Raw genomic sequence first — 17,182 nt, forward strand, 5'->3', positions numbered from 1 at the left:
GTCCTCTGCACAGGAAAGGCATAGAGTTAGAGTAGGTCCACAAAAATTATGAGAGTTGGAGCATCTTTCCTATGAGGAAAGGCTGAGAGAACTGGGGATGTTCAGCCCCCAGATGTTCTCCTGTTTCCAGGAAGACCTTATTGCAGCCTTTTAGTATTTAAAGTGGGCTTCCAAGGAAGATGGGGACAGACTTTTTAGCAGGGCCTGTTGTGATAGGACAAGGGATAATGCATTTAAACTGAAAGAGGGTAGATTTAGATTAGATACAAGAAAGAAGTTTCTTACAATGAGGGCGGTAAAACACAGGAACAGGTTGTCTAGGGACATGGTGGATGCCCCTTTCCAGGAAGCAGTCAAGGTCAGGTTGGACTCAGCTCTGATCAACCTGATCTAGTTGAAGATGGCTCCACTTATTGCAGGGAATTTGGACTAGATGAATTTTAAAGGTTCCTTCCAAACCAAACTCATATTTGATTCTATGGTTCTCGATAAATTTAAATGCTTACAGGAATAGCCCAGAGTTTAACTCATGCTGATAAAGAGTAAAAAAAGCCACAGAGCTGAGAGCAGCCTGGAAAAACTACTGATTTTTAACTTGGTGTTTTTATTTTTAAAAAGCCAGGAAATTGATCAGTTGCAGTCACACTAAGAAAAGATATGTTTTGAGTTTGTCAGCAAAATAAAAAAAAATTTAAAAAGAGCAAAACACAAAAAAAGACAAATATTGCTTTAGTCTACGCAAAACGTTTCCGTAATACATAGCAAAATCTTTTCCTCTGTATTGGAGGTCCCACCATTTTAGTCTTCTAAATTGAAGCTGAAACTAAGCAGTTGTTTTTGAAAAACAAAAATTAAATGTTTTTAATTTTTAAAATCTCATTCTATCATATTTTACTTAAAATGCTTCAATTAATTTGATTTCCCAGACACGTCAGTGAACCTGAAATACTGCATCTTTTTTAATTCGACGCTGTTCTCCTAAAGATGCCTGCAAGTTGCCTTCTTTTATGCCTTGGTTCTTTTATGTTCTTCCTTATGAGAATACCCAATTTGGAACTGCTTATGCAGGAACCAAATATGTTAAAGATAAAAGTTAGAAACTATGATGATCTTTGAACTTAGTCTGTTTTCTTTCCTAAGCACCAAAACATGTATTGTAGTTAATTGTCTTAAGACTTTTAAGCATACTGACAGGCTTTAAATTAATACAGAAGTAGGATTAAATATATAAAAGCACACTTACTTTTATTCCTTGTTGCCTCTGGAAATAGCATTTTAAACTAATGAGCTCGAGGCTAAAATTGTGTGAACTGCTGTACTGAGTTGGAGAGAGAGGAGTTTCATTAGCAGATGGACAATAACAGAGATGATGGATTTGACACACCCAGCCAGCATTTTCAAGAACTCATACAATTAAGTGTTCTAAATAGCAGGTATTGCAACACATTCTGCAGAGGAAAGGGATGTAAATCACACAAGATGAAAAGGTATTATGAGAAGGTACTGCAGATGTAGGCCCCCTTGTTAGCACTGTGCCTTCACTCCATACCTCTCCCAAGCACACAGATTGCTTCTGTATGAAGCCAGCTCTTTGGAGAGATAGCCTAATACTGCAGGCCAATGTTAGTGTGGGCTCTGCACCCTCCTGCTTACAGAGTCCCAGTGTTCCCACTGTCATCTGCATGGAGAGAGAACCCCCCATGCCAACCACACTGCCACACAGGTGAGAGGATAGAGCTTTAGCAAAAGCCTTTTTTAAACAAAAAACTGAGACCCTTTAAACACAGATTTATAGTTATTAGGGATCTTGGTTGGGACAGCCTGTAGATCGGGGGAAACAGGAAAATGAAGAAGAGAAAATTAAATGCAGTAATTTGCTAGTATAGCAATACAGTATCGCTTCGTATGCTGAGGTCTTAGGGCATTGAACACATACATCTGCATGTATGTTCTTGTACATATGTGTTTATCTCACAGAAACCTACAGCAAGACAGTCTTTTGAAAATTTTAATCATTTTTTAAGGAAGGATGATCTCCCTTTAGGCTTTGTATATCTAATCCAATACCATAACGTGCTTTTTCCTAAAAGTTCAGAATAAATAATTCCCTGTAGACCGTATAAGAAGTATATTAATTCTTGTGTGTCTATAAAAGGACTGAATATGTTCAAAAATGGAGCTACATCTAGGTGACAACTTCTTTTTGAAAGTGTACCTCATGGCCAGACTGAAGGCTGGGGCCATGAGAACTATCGTGTCATTAGGTTGGTTTTAAGGAACATGAGTTATCTCCTGAAAAGCCTAATTCTCTTTCATTGAAATTGATGCGAGATTTGCAATTGTCCACAGTGAAATGAGGTCAGAGCCACAGCTGATATGTCTAATTAACAGGCTACATCCTCCCCATCTGTCCTGAAAAATGTCTAAGAGCATAGGGTAAAACATCTCTATCCTATGTTGGTGCTGGTCAAATCCTGCATAAAAATAACAGCAAGAGCACTTGTAAGATTTCATCCTTTGAAATATCTAAACATTTGTGCCAGAATAATTCATCAAGTTTCCACGTAGAGAAATTTTGTGGGTAAATTACAGAATAAGAACTCAGATGGCAAGAAATCTGTGGGTGTGCTTGTTGTATGTATTGTGTCAGATCCTGAAACCCCACTCCCCTATGTAGGCGCCTGAACCCTACAGTGAAATGCAAAGTTAGTTTTTCTGACTCACTTAGGTGTGTCCTGTTGTCTCCAGGCTAGATGCATAATAAATGCTGGCAATCTCCCTTTCAGGCTTTGTCTTGACAATGCAGAAAATGGCTTATAACTCCTACTCCAAGATCTAAACCCACCACAGCTGCATAACTAAAAAAATAATCCTGTGTAGTAAAGTAATTCTTAAAGTTCAAATTTGTTCAAAAAATGTTGACAGCTTAACTTGCATTCACAGGGCTTGATGCCAGGTAAGTATTTATTATTTGTACTTCCTGTGTTAACTTATGTTGAATTGACTAATAACCATTTTTCTACAGCTAATATAAAACCTATGTAAATTCCATACTATATGCTGTGGCTAATTTTAGAGAAACCGAATATGCTCCCTGATCTGGACCAAACTTTTATTGTTTGGTGATCCAGTAGCACTGACAAACAGTACTGATGATGCTGCAACTGTAGCTTCAGAGACAATGCAACTTGGGATGAAGATAGAGTATCTATAGAAATAGGATGTATGAACAAGCAAGTTTGGAGAGGAGGAATAGACCACAGATCAGGTTTTTTTGTTTCATTTTGTTTTTTTTTCTTCTTAAGTGAGATATTGATAAAGTCAAATACCAGAGCAGGGATCTCTATAGTTTCCATGTGGTTTATCTATTACTCTGAACAGAAAAGGAGCACTGCATTTGTGCCATTTCATGTTACATAAACACCATTTATATTAAGTGTACATAAAACTGAGAAGCACTTAAAACTATTTCACTAGTCAAACCACAATGCTAAGCAATTACCCAGACTTCTGTCTATAAAACATAATAATGCTTCAGACTATTCCACTTCACAGGATTCATTCTGTAGCAGGGTGCCTCCACATGCACACCCAGACTTGCCTGTTAACTGTGTACCACACATCCATACGGGCAAAATCTCTGGGCTTTCCACAGACCTTCCCTGGAACCATTCTCTAGAACTGAGAGAAACGGAAATGGAAGAGCCCACATCAGTATTATTAAACTCTCCAAAATATGGTGATCATATCCAAACTGTCCACTGGGAACGCCCACTGGCCCACACTGACTCCCTAACCTGTGGACTGGGAGAGGGGTGCCTGGCCAGACCATGGTGGGCTGCTCTGAGGCTGACCTGCACACAGAGGGTTGAGCTCCAGGCTCAGACACCTCCTCTGTCTCTGTTTAATTTGCTACTACAGATGCAGTGATAGTGTCTCCTAGTGGCTGTATTCTTGAAGGAACAGACCCAAATCCAGACTTCACACCTGAAACTCCCACTCTTTAGAGGCATACAAAATACAAACACATCTCTAGGTTTTCAGAGTATTTAAATCAGCATCATTCAAATAAGTAAAATATGTAACTTAAATACTCAAGGTTTAATATCTGAGTTATAAAGCTGATTTAACATCTAAACCTTATCTCTAGGTTACACTAATCTGTGGGGGTTTTATTAAAAAAAAAAGCAAAAACAACAAAAACCAACAAAACAAATCAGTAGCAAGGTACTGCATTTTTTCCCTTTTGAACAGTAACACTGAAGTGAGATGAGAGCCATAATAAAACCACACGAAGCAAGGTGTTCAGGACTTTGCTCAAAGGTCTGAAGGCAGACATGGGCATCAATTGGATCAGAGTCAATCTCATTTAACCTTAAGGTTCTATCAAAACCCTGTAAAAGCAATGGAAATGCTGAAATGCTCTGCTATGGTAAATCTCCATAGATCAACCTACTGCATAGCGAGCCCTATGTCATACACCACAACCTGCAAATATAAACTAATGTTGTGGGGTCTTTGAACCACACTAAGCACTCATGAAAGGCAATGCCAGCACAGGTAAGAAGGTCAGATCTCCCAGCAGCACCCTGCCTGCAGTCATGGCCAGCAGAGGACGTTTAAACAGAGAACATAAAACCAAGAAACCCTTAACAGTATCAATACTCGGTGCTAGCTCTTCCTCCTTGAACTAGCTATTTTCCATTTTCAGCACACACTAAACACCAAAAACCCAACTCAGTGACGAGATCCGTATTGGGGATTTTGTGAAAGAAAGACTTAACCGTCAAGATAGAGACAGTGTATTCAACAGTCAGCCAAAACCCCACTAGCTGAAACTACAGTAAGACAGATTCAGAGGATGCATGGGTCCGATTTTGCCATGTTGTTGAACACTTCCTTTCTCCCTTTCTACCAGCTGAAGTTTCCCATTGTCCACCATCCTCCTGAAACAGAAAGATTTGTGCAGCAAAATTCCAAACATGGATAAGCGTAACCTGACAAGACATTGAAAGAAAAGGAAATAACAACTGGAAAGGCGCAGACAAGGAAATCTTTCCTAGCAAAATCCAGCTTTAAGTGACCACTATTTCTTAACCATGGAATACAGAATTACCTTCCTCTGTGTACGTATGCCTTTTGTTGTCCGTCAAGTATCCTGTCACATCCCTGACATCCTCACTTTGGAGATTTTATGTAAGCTCCCTTGTTAGAGGAGAAATAACTCACTGCAAAAAATGACTGTGGTTGGAGTAGTTTTATCACCACAAAACAAAGCATTTATATATTTCTGATGTCGACTAACATATGTAGCTGAATATCCCAAGAGCCAACAGACACAATACCTTTGTCCCCACCTCCAGCAGGTCTTTCTCCAATGTACCTGTGTGTGTCTGAGATACACTACTCTGCTTGCAGCAATGGGCACTCTCTGTTACCGCTCTCACATTGTGCCACTGCCGGTGGAAAGCCTTCTTGAACAACGTCCAGTCAATGTTCACTTTCCCCGATGATCCTTATGATGCCTCAGTTTGCTGACCTTTACACCAGAGTGAAAGCTAATCTCTGTCCTCAGCTTTTTACTTGAGGGGAGAGAAAGATGACAATTCAGTTTTGGAAGAGCTTCTCACTGGTAAAAAGCGATTGACAAGTGAAATGCTTCCCACTTGACTTGTTTTCCATACCTCCTTCAGCTATCACCAACCACTAGTTGAATCACATCAAATAACAGTTTCAGCTTGTCTTAATCTAGGTAAATTTCCTAAAAGGTTTGCGAGCAAGGCCTAAACCTTTTCTTTTCTCATCCTGACAATTTAGCTCTGTTCTGTAAGGAAAGCAAGAGCATGCATCCACTGAAACCTTTTTGGTTTTGGTACTCTGATCTCTTTTAGCCCGTGTGTTCATCCAACTTCTTTTAAAAGTACCTCTCTTTCTAGACACATTTAAAAACTTCTTTTATCCAAAGTTGACACATTTCTCTAACACAGCCATCTCTTGTCATGTCTCCTTCTATTAAACCCCTGCAAAACAAATCCCACACTCTTCCACTGGTCCAAAATAAGCACAGATCTCTACAGCCACCTTATGTGGGAATACAAAGACAGGTGACTGCAGCATCCAGAGGAGAATGACAGTTGGAGTAATCCAAGGATACAGAAGGGGCAGAGCTGCAACCCTATGGATGTAGGCTCGTTCTTCCATCTCTGAGCGTCTTCCTCATGGCTCTGATCATTTGTTGACAGTATCTAATTAAGTGATTTCATTGTCAGAGGAAATGCTGTATAGGGCAGGTTAAATTACTGGGCTGCTACCAAAACAAAAACGCATAAATTTAGCGCAGACATTCCATGCAAAGGCAAAGTAATAGCAAATGGTAAGTTTATTACTTCTGTCACAGTCCTGTGAAAAGCCAGAAGAGCCTTACAGATTTGCACTTTGTCAGTCCTTTTTCTAAAGCAACCAAAACTAATACTTTCTAACATTCCACTCCTCCCAAGCCAACTGCTTGGGGGCCACTGCACAGAGAGTCAGTTCCTTCTTCTGACCAGGTAACGGGACACTCGTGTGCACACTCTCCCAGACACGTGTCGGGTTATTTAAATCAACTCAGCAAGTCTTTCAACCTGAGACACAAAGGCAATATAAACTGAGCTCCCTTTTGCACTCTGTCCTCAAAGAGTCCTATCCAGAGCAGATCATGCTGATACAACATGACAACATCCAGGGATAAAGAGGAGGCTCACACTAAACGCAGTCTAATAGTAGCTAGTGTTATAAGAGGGCAAGCAGAGATCAAAGAAACCTTTTCTTTCCTACTACCAGTTACTCTATAAACTGAAGAAGCCTCCAACCTTATCAGAGAGCAACGAAGTGACTGATTCTTGCAATCCTGGCATGGGTAGGGAGAACAGTTTCCTTCTGAGGCACACTACCAGAGCTGAACTGTGTTAGCTTTTCTTTAAAGCTTCTTGTAGAACCCTTTGCCCTTCCCAGCATTTCTCTTGCTAGCACTGTAACGCATTTGGCACAGAACTACAAAATTGCACAACTCCTCAAGTGGAGAAGTTGGATTTGTTTGTTGCCTTTTTAAGGGATGGCTAGGGGGACAGGTCCTTGATTCTTTTTGAAATAATAATAATAATAATTACTATTATTATTATTACTACTACTACTGTTATTACTATTCTATTTAGGAAACAGCTTCCCCCTCCCTCTTGAGTTAACCATTCACTAGGACTCTTCTTTCAGGCAGGTGGTTTAAGCTTGATCTGCCCTCCAGGGGTTAAATAAAGAAGTGATGGGAGGAAAACCAAGACCTTTTCAGTGGCTCATATTTGAAATTCTTTCTCCCCTCTTCCTCTTCTATATGTGGCTAGTCTGCTTCTCGTTTCCTCTCGCTCCCTAATTATTCTGTTAGGGAATGGCGAGGGGCAAGGATTAACAATGAAGCAGATGACAGGAAACTGTTACCAAAAGAACAATGCCGGGCATCTCCCCCATCCTCCCGTTCCTCCCACCCAAGAGACGGTCCCCCTCACCCTTCTGTCGATGCCATGGTTCCGAAAAACCCCCTGTCTTCTCAAGAGTCCAAGGGATTAATTTGGACAGCAGGGCGCGACGGAGGTTGGCTCTTTGGTATAACCCTCGCTTCACGTCTGGGAAGGAGCACGCAATTCCTTGTAATCCTGGGGGCTCCGCAGGGCTAGGATCCGGCAGCTCCGCTCCTCGGCTGTCCCCCACCCCGCCGTCCCAGAGCAGGCTGTCGGTGCCCCGCGGCCGCCCAGCAGTGGCCGGCGGGGCGAGGAGGCGCTGGCACCTGGGCTGCGATCCCCGGCGCCCTCCCTTCGCCGCGGGGAGCGTGTGCGTGTGTGCGCGGCTGCGAGCGGGAGGTGGGGGGCGACTTCACATCGGCGCGGCGCTGGCTGAGGCTGGATTGGAAGGTTTTAGCCCTCGAGCCGTGGATTTGCAGTCAATCCCTCTCTATTTTAGGCACGGGCTGACATCACGAGCCGTTGTTACTCCTATAAATCCCCCCCAACAGCTCCTTGGCAGCGGCGGGGGGGGCGGCGAGCCCCTCGCAGGGGGAGGGCCGGGCGCCGCCGACCGCGACCTGCCCCGCTCGGCGCGGCCGCCACCGCCTCCCCGGGGCAGGCTCGGCCCGCCGGGACTCCGGGGAGCCGGCCAGGAGGCGCGGGAAGACGCGAAGACCACAAACACGGACACATTCACTCCCGCTCTGGGTGTCCGGCTGTCCCCTCGCACCCCCAGGACACCCGGCGAGCGGACAGCGCTCGGGCGGCAGCAGGGTCCCGCGGCTCGCCCGGCCGAGGGGCGCCTCCGCCTCCCCGCCTGCGCCCCCGCAGCCGCGGCACCTGCCCCGCTGGGCCGAGGCGGCAGCACCCTCCCGAGGGGCCCGGGCCGCCCTGCCCTTCCCAGCGCCGCGCTGTCCCACCGGGACGGCCGGGGCAGCCCCCGCGGCAGCACCGAGCCCCCCCCCCCGCCCGCAGGGACGCGCAGGGCGCGGTGCGGCCGCACGGGGCGGTGCTGCCCCCTGCCGGGGAGGTGCGGCCGGCGCGGCCCCACCTGCCGCCGGCGGCCCCGGGGGTTCGGGAGCCCCGGGAGCGATGGGGCTCTGCCCTGTCCGGGGAGCGGCCGCCATCCCGTCGGTGGCCGCAGCCTCTCCCCCGGGTCCGCCCCGCGTCCCTACCTGCACCGCCCGCGGCCGCCTCGCCCCGCAGCGCCGCCCCGCCCCGGCGGGGACGCCGCGCGTGTCCGCGGCGCGGTGGGCCCGGGGGTTGGCCTGGCCGTGTTTGCAGCGTAGGGCCCGAAGTTCTCGTCCTGTTCGATACCCGCACTCCTGTGCTGGGGCACAGGACGGTCATGGCACGCCGAGAAGCTGCCACGCACCTTCGCTCTGGTGACCCCAGCCGAGGCTCTGCCTGCCGACCTCAGTGGTGCCTTTCCATCCAAGTCTGACCAACTTGATGTTCCGTTTCACAGGGAACAAACATTTCAGCCACAGCCTGTTTCCTCTGCACCAAGGAGATGGCACAGAGAGCCAGCGGCCACGCGGGAAGCTCCCCGGCACGATAAGGAGCCGTGAGGCTGCAGGGATTGCGCAGCTGAGCAACGCCGGCCTGACCGTGCTCACCACTCCCGCTCCCCCAGGATGCCTTTCCTGCAACCAAGCCAATTCCAGTACTTGCCCTTAAAAATGGCAGAATGCAGCCTGTGCGCAATCCCAAGTCCTAATCAAATACACATTTTTTTCTTGTAATCTTACCATGGACGTAGATTTTCATTGGAAACAATTTACAAGGGCAATTCTACAAGAGTCACTGAAGGTGTCTGAAAAGACCTTGTACTTCAGTATGTCCATTTCCTTTCAGTGCTGTTTTTCAGCTAAGCACCCAGCCTTTTGGAAGTAATCTAATTCAGCCCAAAAAACATACAAAGGAAGAAGTATAAATCCACTGGAGCGAACAAGAATGCAGAGAGTGTTTTGCTCTCCCCTTTCCATAGCAATATCTTTATGGCCTTTCCAGAATCCACAGCTTTTTTTCCTTGGAAGGAAAATGAATTGCTATCCATGTTGTGCTATTTCACACCCTTTCTCCAACAGATGGCACAAATCCTCACCTGTTTATAAAGGGATGTTTGAAGTAGTTTTACAACTTAAAAATAGAGCCTAGCAATCAAAGAGATTAGTGATTCCAACTCACAGGTTGCTTTTTTTTTTTTCCCAAATATTCATCCCTATTTTTCCTCATTTTTGGAATTAGATGCTAACCCCTGCACAGTTCTGCTCAGGCTGTGAATATGAAACTATTGTGGGTAAGCCTGAGAGAAAGGATGGGCAAGCTGACTTGTAATTCCTGGGAATACTAGACACTGGTACAGGTGCCTGGATATGTTGATACGACTGCTCACTTGTACATGTGAATACATACGGCACGTAATAATAGAAATAAAACATCATGTCTACATTTAGAGGTAGCCAGATTTGAATCTAGGATTCAAACACTGAGGTCCAGAAGTAGAAGCAAATGCTGCAACCAAGTCCTCTTTCTATAAAGGACTATGGTAAAATCTGAATCCTGGGGTTGAGAGATGTCTGGCCATTTTCTTGCTTCTGTTTTCTTTGAAGAGCATCATGACTGTAAAAAGAAGGAAGGTTGAATGGTGCTGTGCCTACACAGCTGTAGCAACCTCCTGAGATTTTAATTCCATGAATTCCTACAAGTTTCTCTTCAAGAATGTACTTTTGTGTGATATACAGCCAGTGAACAGCTATATTGTTGCTGCCCAAGCCCAGAAACTTTCAGCTATTCATTGCCAGATCTGTGAGTGATTTGAAGCCAAATGGGGATGGGATTCAACACTGAGGAGGAGTTAGAGGATTGGTAAATACTAGTCATGGCTGATCTTTAGTAAAACGAGAAGAGTGAGGGCTAAAGCTGTAATTAAAACAGACCTTTACAGATCTGTGTGGACTGGACAAATCCTAAAAGGAAAGAAAAACATTTAGGACCTCTTCTCTCTCAGTTATAACAGTGGAAAATGATAATGCTATGGAGAACAATGCTGTCATAGTGTCATACCTGAGAAAAGAACTAGCTCACAGATCTTTATAATTTCTGTTTATCATTAGATAGTTAAATTATTATTTAGAGTGTAGAGACTGTCATTTAATGTAATCATGGAAGAGCTTTCTCATTTCATTCTTTGTCAATAGTGTTAGGAAGAAACACATGTTGACTTTCTGCAAGTTTGTGCTTCTCCAAAACTGACACCTAATTTCCTCTAACCCATACTGTCAGTGGGGGAGTACCACACATTCACTGGCACATGTTCCTCCCAGCAGAGGAATGACATGCGTCATATTTTTCACATGTAATTCAGAATTTTTGTTGCTGTTGTTGCCATGCAATTTGTCAGCCAAGCATAATCTCCTGGCAGGAGGAGACAGACAAACAAGATAAAGAGAAGCAATATACTTGGTTATAGCTTTTAAAGTATATGATTCAAGCAAAATTACCTGGTCCTGTTGTCAGCAAAAACAAGAAAAGTGCAAAAGCATAAGACATTAAGTATTTTTGCTCAGTAAAGTAAAAAATAAATTACATGGAATGATGTCCAATACTAATTGTCCTATTAGCAGCAATTTTCAGATTCAAAAGTGAGTGGAAACTACTGAATGCTAAGAAACTCTTAAAGAGATTTTACAGCATCAGAGAATCAAAGCTGAAATCAGACTTTCTAGCTTACAATTGCCATAGCCATGCAATAGGCTAGGCAGAACACGATTTCAGGATTGGAGTTCTTCTTGGCAAGAGTACTAAATCCTTTCATCAGATTCCCAGCCTTCACATCCAGCTATTGCTGTGAACTGTTTCGGGCACTGTAATTATTTGAAGGTTCTTCAAATTCCAGGTTGTCATATGGTCATATATAACTTATCAAGGAGTCATTATTGATGGGAGACAATCATTACTGTCTCTTCTCCCCAGCTTTTTTTAGGGTTAATCCCTAGTCTTTAGCCATGACTGAATAGAGAATAGCAAATGATTTGGTGAAAGAGCAGTGACTAAGGACCATGAGGACACCCAAGTGTCTCCCCTGGCCAACGTGCCCAATGGGAGAATGTTACCCTTTGGTGTCAAACAATTCAGCCTCAGTTCAAGAAAAACATCTGCTAAGTGTAAGACCTGGACATTAGTCTTCACCCTGAAGAGCTACAGAGGAGTAGTTTTGCCACAAAGGTGTGGGAACTGATGGAAACTAGAAGTTTCCTGAGGCTTTTATAGTTCTTTGAAATCCACTTGGAAAAAAAGTATTTAGAATACATTTCGTGTTTTCATCTATTTAGAATACAAGGTGGAAGAGAACTCCCCTGTACATTTCATTGTAGTGGCTCATGTACAATAGCAGCGCTGGATCTATTAAGAAAAAAAGAATCTTGTTATTTATATTGTCATTGAATTTTTTGCTAATTCTGCCTTTTAGAGTCCTGAAGTGTCCCAAGCGAGAGTCACCTGCAAACAGAAGGGGAAGTAGAGAGTTCCTAGTGTGTGACACAGACAAAGCAACAATGAATCTAAACAATGTCAGACATGAGTATGTAGGTTAAAAAAACAAACCATTGTTTATTTAAATGTGTAAAGTACTTGGGAGGGAAAAAGATTACATTGTAATGGCAATACAGACAGCACATACCCTAACAAGCTCATCCATCTTAATGAATTCAGGCTACTCTTTCTAGACTCTTAATTCACTCAGTCACATAGATCTTTGGGAGAGGCTCACCATCAATTTTTCTAGGGGACTCCACACTACAGATTAATTTCAGACAGAGTTTACTGTCCTGTTTCTGTTATGTCAGACTCAGGAGCATTGTCCTCCCACCAGGGGAGAAAGACCAAATATAGCAAAACTTCTCATGCACTAAGACCCTCTGCCCTGGGTTAAGTGAAAGTAGCCTGATGAAGTACCTGATCCTAGGACAACTTACCAGGCTGTCTACCTTAACCTTATCCCAAATGTGTCTCATCACTGGGATGAGAAGCCTAAAACAGCAGAGACTGAGAGAGATATTATATTATAAAATGCCATTTCCAGACACAGATTTTTATTTCATGTTCCTCTCAATCCAGTCTTTGAAGGGAAGAGCTTTGGTGTAGCCACTGTAGAGTCCTAGGCTGCAAGTTTTATCATAACCCCAGCTCACTAATCCCATCAGGTGCCACCTTAGCTCAGAAGATGCTTTTCCTGGCAAAGTTATGGCTGCAATCCCACCAGTCTCAGCAGGGCAGATATTAGAAAAGGCTGTGTGGTCTTGTTTGGCACAGAACATACTATCAGTGATGCTGACTTGTATGCCATTATCCTCATACTGTTGCTCACACAACAGTGAATCCACCATCTGAACAGCTCCCATGCGGATTGTGTCATTCTTGTATCCGGGATCTTTAATGTCAGCCAATACCTTCCAACCAGTAACCATTATCTTCAAATCCTCTGTGGATGTCGTCAAGTCATGAGTAGATGACAAGCAAATGGGTTGAACACGACTGCTGATTCTGGCTTTGTCCAAGAGTTTTATGATAGCTATATCAGAATCAAGTAATATAGGGTCGTAATTGGGATGCACTATGATGGCAGAAATCTGGGGAGGAAACAGAATCGGAAGAATTGTAGAGTTAACAGGAATGGCAAGTCAGCAGCACTCTTTCCATACTACTAAAATACATGTTAGTTTATTTTGCATATTTCTCCTCTATCCCCGCTTCTCCTCTGCCCTCACCTATGCTGTTCTTTCACTATGGTGTTCACTCAAATGAGAAACATGCAGAGACCGAGCATCTTCTGACTTGGTTTTTTTTTCCTTTGCCTTGGATTTCAGGACAGTTTTTATTGCATGAGACACTTCTTAATCAAAAGCAGTCAAGGACATTATCAGCAAAATGGGGAGTTAAAACGCAGTTCAAGTTTTTCCACTGTTTACTAAAAAAGGTTTTACCTGCCATGTTACCTTCAGCCTGTAGATTTTGGATGGAGGAGGGGCTTTGAATTAAAATGCTACCTTACTGAAATTCAACTATCTTCCCACCAAAAAAGGATATAGTAATATGTTACATAATATTGGGGCCAAACCTTTACTGCTCATTTCCTTAATGAAACGCTACAAGAACAGACAGGGTTCCTATAAGGAAATACTGTACAAAAATATATATATATATTCTTACAGGAAAAGTATGAAAAAGCTGGGATTAGAGAAAGAAACTGAAGCTAAAAAGGGGGGCAGGGGAGAAAGAATCAAGTTAATTATGATTTCTTGGATAACATCCATTAATTAACTCATATACACACACACATACACACACACACAAAAGAAACACACATTCCCAAAGTTGCTGTGTTTCTCCTCATTTTAAGTTCAGCCTTTCTAGTTCTACATCAAAAAAGTAAACCACTACATGAGCCCAAGGTGCTATTTTTGGAGCTGAAGTCATATATAAACTTCTTTTGAGTTTAGAGCTATACAGCCTTGGGGCTGAGGAGTGAAATGTGCTCATGGCATCAAACCAGGATCTAGAGCACAAGTGTTTCCCTCATAAATTATGCTAATCAATTTTGACAGTAGTTGGCATCTCCTCTCCTTTTTTTTGTGGTAACATCACTCAAGACATTATGGCTCACAGAACCTGAGCTATTTTCCTCATGTTCTCTGTTAGAGGGTGGATGTATGAATTGGACAGCACTGAGGAATTTAATGAACTACAGCATGTGCCCTTCTTGTGCCATGGCTGTTCAGTCAGTTGCCTCTCTAGATATGCATTTTGAAGAACTGCATGTAAAAGAGTTACACTGCTCGAAGTGTAAACTTTTTCTCCCCATACAAGACAGGTGGGATCAGTATCTATCTGTGCTCATCATTTTCCACTCCCATCAGACTTACTCACCCGCAGGTTCTGGATGGTCTTTTCATCCCTGTCATCATCTCTGTAGAATTTCCCCAGAACCACCTTGAGCTCTGCTGTCTTGAGCACGATGGTCTTGCCCAGGTCGGTGACACAGTGAGCTGCCACCACCACCGTGCGCTCATTCACCAGGGCCCCGCTGCAGATGAGGATCCAGGCCCCTCTCCGCAGACTGTTCTCCTTCACCCCGTTGGCCGTGCGATAGATTGCTGCTTGCCAGGGCCACCTGGTAGAGGTCATTATCTTCTGAAGTGTGATGTTTTCTGCCTTTCCACAGACTGAGGAAACATGAAACAAAAGTTAAGTGACACCTTTTCCCCGCCAAAGAATCTGAATGTTACTCTTGATTCCTTCTTAGGATGTGCCAAAAGAAACTAAACTGCAACGACTAGCATGAGGGACAGTTGTCTAATTAACTTCTATATCTGACCTACAAAATTATAGGAGTATTTTATATAGCTTTAAAAAAAAAATAAATCAAATTTTCCATTATTCTCTGAATTCCTGAGTAAAGTAGGAATATGGATTTAGCACTTCAGCAGGTGAACTTTCACAACAACCTTATCGAGCTGCATTATAATGAGATGACTGCATAAAGAAATGTAAAGAACATCCCTGATTCTTGTTTATCGTAAAACACCATAAAGCATTGCACTAAACCTCACCCTAGGCAGTCACAAAGTACTTGTGAGGCCTCTCCTGACACTAATCTTTGCACAGGTGAATTCATGCCTATGAGAACAGACTTGTCTTGCAACAAGAATGTTGAAGCAAATGCATCTAAATCATCAGTCATCCTGGGGAAAAGAAAAAGCTCTGCCTTGTTCTAGAAGTATGTTACCCGGGGTCAGACCTGGAGTAAAATCCCCTGTATTAGAAAATGTTTACTTCCAGTGAAAGAGTTACATCATATGGTTGCATTTTTTAGTCTCCCTTAGGACACTTTTTTTCCTGGGATGTAGTGTGGGCATGTCCATAGTGAAAAACATTGAGTGCAATACTTTTCAAAATACATGATATGATCTCAAAGTAAAACCACAAACAAGAACAATAAAAATTTGTTTGTTGTTAAGATCTACTTTTCGCAGTACTGGGTTTTACCAAATCTTCTGATGTTCCTACCCTAACTTACTTTGTTCACTAGCTCTGGATAAGATTTTATCTGGACTTAGAGTTCGCAATATGAACCCTTCCTTAGCAGAGTTTGTTAAAGGAAGAGCCTCTTTAAAATTGCCAACTCTCCACTTTATTGCTTAAAGTTTGATGGTGGTGTCAGTTGTGTGCCAAAGAATATAGAAAGTGTTTTCGAATCAGGAGAAAAACTCAGTACACCTTTTGCTCAATGAAAGGGTAGAAATTAATGGTAAATTACAGTGCTGAAAGATCACTTTACCATCAACTGCACAAGTTCTACTGGTGGATGAAACGACACATATATCCTTCAAACTTTATCGCTTCTTTCTCCCAGCTGGAAGCATAGGCAGCCTACACTTCTGGGACTCCCTAAATATCTAAGATGAATACACATTATGTTCCCTCATCCACCCAAGTGATATGTGCATTTTTTTTTTCCCTTGGAGACTCACTTGGAATACACACAGGGGCTCTCCCACTCCATTTTCCTGTCTTCAGACAAGTCCTCCTGCTGCTACCCAGGCGGCGGTAGAAAGGAGAAACGCATTCATACTGGAGCTGAGTGTGCAGGTGCTGGTACCCTGGGGGCAGTTCTCCAAATGGCAGTGCTGGCTTCTTGGTTGGATAGATTTGAAGCTTTTGCTTGCTGAATGCAGAAGAGTAAAGTTGATGCAAAGGTGTTTCTCTGTTTCAAGGCACAAAGAACACAATAATTGTAATATTATAAAAGCAATCATTACTGTAACTTTATCACCAGTTGTGTTAAGTATCATTTAAAAAGCATATGAAGTTTACTTGTGAAAGAATAAGGCAAAAATATCATTCCAGCAGAGTTTAGCAATGCTCTCATTTACATATATATATATATATATATATACACACGTATATAAATACACATATGTTTATACATTTGCTCTTTGTGTCTCCCTTTTTTTTCATTTTACAGTTTCTGAATTGCAATCAGTTGTCTCTGAATGTGGAACAGTTTTTGCCATTCACAAAAGGGCTGAGATACCATTTTTAAATAAAGAAATTACACCTGAAGTAATTGCTGTAATTAATTCTCACTAGGGAGAAGTTAGGCACATCTTTTCTCTAGTGAACTTTCTAATAGGCAGTATTAGGAATTGACTCAGATTAAATCATGTTGCTAAAGTTGCTTGGTTTAGCAATTAATGGAGATAATTGCCTCACCACAGAGATTTCATAATTTCATAATCGCTAAGCTTCCATTTAGAAATTGTACTGATTAGCTGAAACATGGCATAATAATTAAAAATAAATATATGCACCAGCCTAGATATGATCCATAAGCTTGACTACAGTCATACTTAAATTTTTATCCCTTCGAATGTGTCCCTTGCTCTAATGCTTAAAAGCCCATATCCAAAAAAACCTATTTATGTCTGAAAATTCAGCAGGAAATTAGTTTCCCTTGAGATATCTGGTACTGCCTGCATCCAGAAAAGACATAATTTTTCTTTTTCTCATGACAATTCCATTTTTATCACAGAGAGACACAGACACCTCCATCATACCCAATCTGTGAGACAATACTTAACAGGAAA

At 42.8% G+C, this 17,182-nt stretch overlaps 2 protein-coding genes across 4 annotated transcripts in view; both read right to left on the bottom strand.

Annotated features, from left to right (window-relative positions):
* The window catches only part of SLC1A2 (solute carrier family 1 member 2), a 91,091-nt gene extending 82,975 nt beyond the window's left edge, over positions 1–8,116 (bottom strand). The window contains exon 1 of one of the 3 annotated variants that reach the window (XM_032692263.1): positions 7,539–8,116. Coding sequence is in view for 1 of the 3 variants with exons in the window: in XM_032692261.1 (XP_032548152.1) it covers positions 7,539–7,555 (17 nt within the window). In the remaining 2 variants the exon portion in view is untranslated. Of the gene's footprint in view, positions 1–5,345; positions 5,582–7,538 lie in introns of those variants that run through there. The other 2 variants (XM_032692261.1, XM_032692264.1) reach the window with 2 other exon arrangements.
* A 3,998-nt stretch (positions 8,117–12,114) lies between these two features.
* Positions 12,115–17,182, bottom strand: part of PAMR1 (peptidase domain containing associated with muscle regeneration 1) — a 58,728-nt gene continuing 53,660 nt past the window's right edge. Inside the window, 3 exon segments of the mRNA XM_032692119.1 lie at positions 12,115–13,165; positions 14,463–14,758; positions 16,067–16,299. Coding sequence (XP_032548010.1) covers positions 12,629–13,165; positions 14,463–14,758; positions 16,067–16,299 — 1,066 coding nt within the window. The 3' untranslated portion in view covers positions 12,115–12,628.

Source organism: Chiroxiphia lanceolata, chromosome 6 (genome assembly GCF_009829145.1).
Source record: "Chiroxiphia lanceolata isolate bChiLan1 chromosome 6, bChiLan1.pri, whole genome shotgun sequence".
In the NCBI taxonomy this organism is placed as follows: Eukaryota; Metazoa; Chordata; class Aves; order Passeriformes; family Pipridae; genus Chiroxiphia; species Chiroxiphia lanceolata.